The 7,498-nt window shown below is 41.4% G+C and overlaps 2 protein-coding genes across 2 annotated transcripts in view; both read left to right on the top strand.

Annotated features, from left to right (window-relative positions):
• The first annotated feature begins 90 nt into the window (after positions 1-90).
• Positions 91-3,533, top strand: lsm14b (LSM family member 14B). The gene is made up of 8 exons (XM_020610639.1): positions 91-294; positions 419-582; positions 725-854; positions 967-1,164; positions 1,325-1,411; positions 1,514-1,675; positions 2,160-2,286; positions 3,374-3,533. The coding sequence occupies exons 1-8, from the start codon at positions 174-176 to the stop codon at positions 3,531-3,533; spliced, it is 1,149 nt and encodes a 382-aa protein (XP_020466295.1). The 5' UTR covers positions 91-173.
• Positions 3,534-4,197: 664 nt separating this feature from the next.
• Positions 4,198-7,498, top strand: part of LOC109966104 (SS18L1 subunit of BAF chromatin remodeling complex) — an 8,720-nt gene continuing 5,419 nt past the window's right edge. Inside the window, exons 1-5 of the mRNA XM_020610717.1 lie at positions 4,198-4,794; positions 5,601-5,677; positions 5,766-5,850; positions 6,164-6,296; positions 6,821-7,060. Of these exons, the coding sequence (XP_020466373.1) occupies positions 4,693-4,794; positions 5,601-5,677; positions 5,766-5,850; positions 6,164-6,296; positions 6,821-7,060 (637 nt within the window). The 5' untranslated portion in view covers positions 4,198-4,692. The remainder of the gene's footprint in view (positions 4,795-5,600; positions 5,678-5,765; positions 5,851-6,163; positions 6,297-6,820; positions 7,061-7,498) is intronic.

The following is a 7,498-nucleotide window of genomic DNA, read 5'->3' as shown; positions in this document are numbered from 1 at the left end:
TCAATTAGGGGCTGCCTCATTGCCAGGTGCGTTTAAGCCAATCAGTGGGCGTGATTTTAAGTCACCTGTGGGCGCCTATAAATGGTTTCCGGTCAGAGAAGTGCTTGAATGCTGGCACATGATGCGAGTTCTTATAGATTTTTCTATGCAACTGGCTGCTATAGTCTCTAGCTATGAGTTCTGCAAAGCCATACATTGGCTGTAAAATAGGATTAATTTCAAAAGCACAAAATCGTTATGAGGGTATATTGTATACAATTGATAAACTGAACTCAACAGTAGTACTAGCAAAAGGTGAGTGCTGTAAGCATGTGCTTTTCAGTGTGTCAAGAAATAAGCTGCTTTTTTTGCTGAGTTTTTGTAAGATTGCAGCATTGAAACATGAATGTCATTATCTTTAATAAACTTTTTTTTCTAGTCAGGTGTCTTGGAACAGAGGGACGCCCCACTGACAGACCAACACACCCCAAAGATGATGTCTATGAGTACATCACTTTCCGGGGAAGTGACATAAAGGACATCACGTTGTGTGAGCCTCCAAGATCTCACCATGGCCTACCCCCGGATCCTGCCATAATAATGGTACAGCATATCAGAAGTGCATAACTCAAAGCTCACAGCTAGAGAATGTGCAAGCTCTCTAAAAAAAAAAAAATCATAAATTTCTTCAAGTATATGAAAACCCAGATAATGTGAGTTAAACTGTTTAAACATCAAATTTCAGTCATCCAGTTGCTGCCCTTCAAGTGTCTACTCAAGTCTTCAACCACTTAGTCCTTTAAAGACGTCCCCCTACAACCAGCTTGCTGCCAGCTCTCTGCTTAATCAGCAATGTAATGCAACTCTTGGCCTTGGTAAGTCAATAAGCACAAATGTATTCCTTGTAAACTGACCATAAATCCACAACCTTAGTTTAACCAATTTACCTTTAAGTAGATAGTTTACATGTTTGTGTTCTTTATGCAGGGCCTTTACTTCCAGGCTTGCATGCCAGAAGGGGCCCCATGGTGGAAAAGGCTGTTCAAACCCTCAGTGTGGACAGGTCTATGCAGAGAAGAGATTTGACTCCATTCCAGGAGCAGCAGCAGCAGTGGGAGAGGAAGAGGGCCCCCCAGAGGGCCAGAGGAGAGGGTTCCCAGACCGGATGCGGCAGTGGAACCACCCGTAAGCATGTAGAACTGCAAAGATGAGACAAAATAAGATACTGTGTTCATTGACCTAATAAGTGAAAGAACTTGGATGGTTTAAAAGTTTTGAGCCATTTTATGTGGACTTAAATGTCTGTGTGTGCAATTGTAAAGAATATTTTCTTTTCAAATTTAAGTGAAGTCAGGTCCAGGTGTGTCCAGTGTTCAACAGGAAACCCGGCAGCAGAATGATGAAATCAGGCCACCACTCGGAAGAAGACAAGGTTAACAAACATTTTTGTAAAAGCGTGAAAATTATCTTGTCACACATAACGGAAGAAATTCCAATTAATATCCAACATGCTTTTTTAAATAATTGATCCTAGGACCTCGGAGGCGCAGGAACCGTCGTAGAGGCCAGTTCATGCTGGCTACTGCTCCATCTGCCACCCTTAAGTTTGACACAGACTTTGATTTTGATTCCTCAAATGCACAGTTCATTAAGGAAGAGCTGGAGAGGGAAGGGCAGGACAGAATGAATGTGAAAGGTTGGTTCATCATATCAAATGATCAGACCATATTCATCTTTGGCTCTATTGATGCTAAAATCATAATGTCTCACTAAGCCATACTGTGACATCCTACAGCATGCATTTATTAATACAGCGCTGCAAATAATCGCTAAATCCCTTAAACTGTGGTTGGTGGCTTAGCAGCATCAGCAAGGTTGATTCTGGCACCAGGATTTGGTCAACATAGAGGCAGTGTTTCACAGCACTTTTCATAATTGTTCCTTTCCATATACGTGCAAAGATTTGTTTCCATTTTGGCACAGGTGCTTGTAACTTAAACAGAAACTAGTTTGAATTTAGAAGTGTCAGAATGAGACTCCAGATACAAATGTATGCTGTTACTCAGTATGCATTATCAAGTGTGGGGTTTCAGTTAAATCACTGAGTTAGCCATTTAAGACCCATTCACCTCACTTGGTCTTAGCATATTCCTCCAGGGCATTTGTGTTTTATTCTGCAGATGGAACTCAAAAAGCCAAAGAAAAAGAGGAATTGCAATCAACCACAAAAGAAGATTTTGGACCAAAATTCTACTACAACAAAGCAAAGTCTTTCTTTGACAACATTTCATCTGATAATAATTTCAGGTAAATGAATAACTCTTCCTCCATATTTGAAGGCTTGTTTCTCCTGTATGTAGAATTAGTATTATGCTTCCTTTTTATCTTTATGCAGATGATCTTCAAATTTATTGTTCTTTTAATGATTCAGAGTTTCACCTATTAGCGATATTATTAGAGTGCTTGTCGTCCATTAAGATCTGGCTCAACAATAATTATCTTTGCATAAATTCTAACAAGACTGACACTTATTGTGGCACCTGATAATACTAAGATTGCCGGAATTAAACAACACCTTGGTTTGTTGGGCTCTTCTGTCCAGTTGCGCCTTCGAAGCCTTGGTGTTGTGTTGGACCAGGCAATGTCCTTTGACTGTCATATAAGACAGTTAGTCAGGAATTGTTTCTTTCATTTGAGAAATATATCTAAATGAAGGGAGATTTTATCTAAGGGAGATCTTGAGATAATTATTCATGCTTTTGTTTCTTCACACATTGATTATTGTAATTCTCTTTTTACCTGTTGTAATAAGTCCATTTTAAATCGTCTTCAGATTGTCCAGAATGCAGCTGCGAGGCTCCTGACAGGAACCTCTAGAACAGCTCATATCACTCCAGTCTTGTATTCGCTCCATTGGTTACCAGTCAAAGCTAGAATCGATTTTAAAATCTTAGTGCTGACATTTAGAGCACTATATGGGCAGGTGCCTCAGTACATTATCGATCTGCTGACCCCATACTCCCCCAAACGTACTCTTCCTTCTGTAAACCAACCTCTTTTGGTGGTCCCCAAAACTCGTTTTAAATCTCGGGGGGGACCTGTCTTTTCAGGTCGTAACTCCAAGTCTGTGGAATGCCCTACCCTTGACTCTACGTATGACTGATTCTATTGATGATTTTAAAAAAACAGCTGAAGTCACATTTATTTAGACGGTTTTTTAATTGATTGGGTTTATTCATTTTATAAATTGTGTTGTGCTATGTGAGTACTTTTAGGCTTATGTATATTATTTATTTCTTTTTATCTTTTGACTTTGTGAAGCACTTTGTGACCTTGTCTGTGAAAGGTGCTATATAAACAAAATTTACTTACTTATGTCATACACCGGTTTCAGACTAACGTGGGCAGATGAGCGAAAACGCAATCTTGAGACTTTTGGGGTCACTGGACGGTTTCTGAGGGGACAGGGCTTCAGGGGCAGATATGCTGGACGAAGAGGACGAGGTGCTGCTCAAACTATACCTTCTTACAGAACCAGGCGTGGGCAGCTGTAATTAAAAAGCCCCCCCCCCCCACCTCCAACAATTCTTCTTTATGTATCACAAATAGTTGTCATCATGATTAGCAAACACAGCTCTGTCTGCACTGTATAAGGATCTTTTTGTTTGCTTTTTCCCTGAGGCAGTTATCCTGCACCTGGATTGTCTGAATTTTATTTGGCCCAATTCTGAATATGAACATGTGGCCCACTGTATGTGACAGGTTTTTTTTGTTTGTTTTGTTTTTTTTTTATCCTACAGAATATTTGCATGTTTTTCTATTAAATTGGAAGTTTAATTTTTGTTTTTTGCTACTTGAGGAATTGCTCTCCTGAATATATTGGTTCATGTTTAGAAGTATCTGCCTTTGTCTTTTGGGAGTACTTATTAAAATTTGTACATGGACACATTTGTGTTAACTGTAAATATCAACTTAAATGTTTAAATACATTTTAAGTTACTCGGTGCTTGCTTCTTACAGTGAAGCAACAAGTGAAAATGTAAATAAACGTGAAATTACTTGTGCACTTCTCTTCATGTTCTCTGAGGATGCATCACATATTTTCGTTAGTCTGTGACATGTGCAGATGTGATCATAATGCATGTAAACCCTGGGTTCGAGCATCTAGCTGTCACTCGGCACAGCTTCCGTGTTTATCAGCCTAACAGTTGCCTGTGTTTTCAACACACTGCAAACGAAGTCAAATTATGTGAACAACAAATGCTGGATATGACGCTTGATATGAGAGCTTTGCAGGCGGCCATGACTTGGAGGAGCCTAGGATGCTCGACGGAGCTCAGGTGTATGGTAGTATTGTTACAAACAGCGTGTAGCCTACGACGTGGACCGATTGGCTTTCATGAATCAAACGATACGCCGTCTACAGCGATGGTGAAGTGGTAGGCTACTCATGCCCGGGCTGTACCAAACGCCGAGGGAGAGGGATTTTCCCCCCATCGCAGAACAGTTTTTCAGCGTGTCACTGTTGGAACGCAGACCATAAATAATACTTCTAGAAAAATCTCATGTTTAACTAGTTCAAGAGAAATCCAGTTTCTTCTCTGTCTCCTTTCTGGCCGACAGAGAGCTGGCATTGTCGGTACCCCTATTTTCTGCTAATGGAGAAACTATGTAACCAAATAGAGGGCAGCGCTCAAGATAATAAATATTGGAATGAAAGAAGCGCTTTATTCCCCATATGACAAAATGTCGGTGGCATTTTCATCGGCGCGCCCCAGGAGTAAAGGGGAGGTAACACAGCAAACTATTCAAAAGGTAAAAATCTTGATGCAGAGCTGCGTTTGGGATTAAAACGTTGCAGTGTGGATGGGAGTGTGCGGTCCGCCGCTAGTGCGGGGATAAGTACAGCCTGTGGTGACTATCAGAAGGAATGGCAATCGGGCTTGCGACGTTACAGTCAGCTGAAGGTCCGGACTAAACAAAGCCATGACGGTGATGTAGGCGACCGCTTCACGGGGTCAACACCAGTTGTGTCTCAGCCTGCGTGTATTGCCGTTTTTCTCGGTGCTTTTCCCCGACGAATCATAAATATTTTGTATGTGAAATAGCAGCTTTGACTTGTTTCTATGAATTTTAAAGCTGAGTTGTATTCGTTATATACCTGTTCCTTGGTAGACAGCGTCTCCTTAAGTTTATTTGGTTATTATGGATAGCCGCTTTGTTTATATTCTGTGTAGAAAGGTGGGGTGGTGTAGGATGGAGACACAGCCACTGAGCCACACAGGACAACCCTGAGCCCGTTTCTCTTGCTCCTCACACTGCTGCTGCTTTCATCCGTGACTGAACAGTTTTATACGGATTGTTTCTGGTGAAAACGCACTACACGTCTCTAAACAGTTCTTTTAAACAATGTCCTAAATAAAGATAAGAAGCTGCTGCTTCATTTGCATTCGTTTTGAAATAAAAGAAACAAAATGACCCAGAACATGTTTCCAGGTTGACTGACGTTCTGAGAATCCAGGACAACATCCTTCTCATGTCTTAATAGGACATTTCTGTGTAGGTTATAACGTAACATTCACTTTAATCTGAGTGAACTGAAGTTTTGTTGTCTCCCTAAGATGCTGGATGAAAATCATCATTTAATACAATGTATAATGGATTACCAAAGCAAAGGCAAAACAGCTGAATGCACACAGTAAGTGTTCTTTTATTCTTCCTACCACTTCCTTTTAAAGTGTGTATTAAAACAAACACGATTAAGGAAATCTGTTTCATTTTGACAGGTATCAGCAGATCCTGCACAGAAATCTTGTTTACTTGGCTACAATAGCAGATTCGAATCAGAATATGCAGTCACTACTACCTGCGGTGAGTCCTTCATGTGGTTTCATGCAAATGTGAAGCCTCCTGCCACCTAGAGGTTGGGTAACCTCTCCCCTAATTTTACTAAATCCTTTCTGAGATGTTCTAGGGTACTAAAGCAAGATTCTTACATATGGCATAAAAGTGGACAATTCAGTTGAAACTGAATTAATATGAACTACAGGTTTGAAAGACAAAAATTAATGAAGACCAGCTAATATTGATGCATATATACTGTGGAGAAAAAAAACTTTGTGAACACATGGTCATTCACTTATGACTGGCAAAGCAGGCAGCTAACATGCATCTCAACCTTTAGCCTCCCACTTCCAATATGTCGCTGGGTCCTGGAGGGATGAGCCAGAGTGGAGGACATGGTCTGAGCAACCTCAACGACAACATGGCACCAGGACTGACCCCCACCTCAATGATGCAGAGCCAAATGAGCAATGGTAAGAGTTCACCTCAAATGTGCAGTAGCAGATAAATGATGCAGAGCCAAATGAGCAATGGTGAGAGTTCACCTCAAATGTGCATTTACAGTAGCAGATGAACTCTGGTCCATGTGAACATTCTTTTCCACACGAACCCAGATTTTGTGTGCCAACATACAGTTCCATCTGTATTGTCCTCCCTCCTCTGTCTTGCTTGCTTGATCCTGACTTTGCTGCACATTTGTCTGCACATACAATACCATGTCGCATCTGTCACGGTGGCTCTACTCGTTTTCTGTCTTATCGCCTGTGGTCTTATCTTCAGCTAATAGTCTGATGGATTTGATGGCAACTATTGCAGCTTTTTCTTTTTTTCTGCTTCTGATCCATTTTTGCACATATCATTAACACACATTACTCTCCCCTTATATAACCACACAAGCTTCCTGTAAAGATGAACTGAATGTGGGTCATGTTTAATATGGTATGGGACCACATGAGAATGTGTACTGGCTGCTCTGACTATGCGTGTGTGTCGTCAGGCCCCAGCCATGCCCCCATGCAGCAGCAGTCTGGTCAGGTGCAGTCGGCTATTCCCTCCACATCCCTCAGCCTTCCAGCCGGCAGCTACGGTAGCTCGGCCTCAGCCTCTGGCTACAGTCATGCTGCACCCTCCTCCCAGGGTCCTGTGCCTGGCTATGGCTCTTCCTCTTCTTCTTCCTCCACATCCTCATCCTCCTCTTCCTCTTCCCGCAGCAACCTCAACATGCAGTCCAACCAAGGTGAGCCAGATATAGAGGAAACCAATAATCAGAGATCTGTCCATTTTATAGAAAAAAAATTCCAGGCTTATGAACCAAGAACTCCAAAACCTTTTCTTTCTATAAACCACACTCTTGAAATGCAAGAAGCCTAATTTGTTATTTATTTTGATATTTGGGTATGATGCAAGATCTGGCAGTAAAATAAGAGTGAAAGGGAGTGATGAAAGTAAGGTCTTTCAAATGTTCAGTGTATAGTGGAAACTATATATGTTAAACAGTATCTTCGAATGTGTTCATGACAAATACCCCCCTGATCTTACTTTAAACATTTGCTTACATCAGGGGTGGCCAGTCCCGGTGGTGAGGGCAGGTGCTGTGCTTGTTTTCCAACTATCCCTGCCCTACCCACCACTGATTACCTGGGTCAATCAGAAGACAGGGATAGTTGGAAAACAA

The sequence above is a fragment of the Monopterus albus genome, unplaced genomic scaffold (assembly GCF_001952655.1).
Source record: "Monopterus albus unplaced genomic scaffold, M_albus_1.0 scaffold106.1, whole genome shotgun sequence".
Lineage (NCBI taxonomy): Eukaryota > Metazoa > Chordata > Actinopteri > Synbranchiformes > Synbranchidae > Monopterus > Monopterus albus.
The sequence above is the reverse complement of the archived record's forward strand: the minus strand, read 5'-3'. Positions and strand labels throughout refer to the sequence as shown.

What these genes read in the sequence shown, in the direction of transcription:
- lsm14b (XM_020610639.1), top strand. Translation starts at nt 174, where the DNA reads ATGAGTTCTGCAAAGCCATACATTGGCTGTAAAATAGGATTAATTTCA. An exon ending in GGACAGAATGAATGTGAAAG is followed by an intron (nt 1,676 to 2,159) that starts GTTGGTTCATCA and finishes TTTATTCTGCAG; the next exon opens with ATGGAACTCAAAAAGCCAAA. An exon ending in TCATCTGATAATAATTTCAG is followed by an intron (nt 2,287 to 3,373) that starts GTAAATGAATAA and finishes CACCGGTTTCAG; the next exon opens with ACTAACGTGGGCAGATGAGC.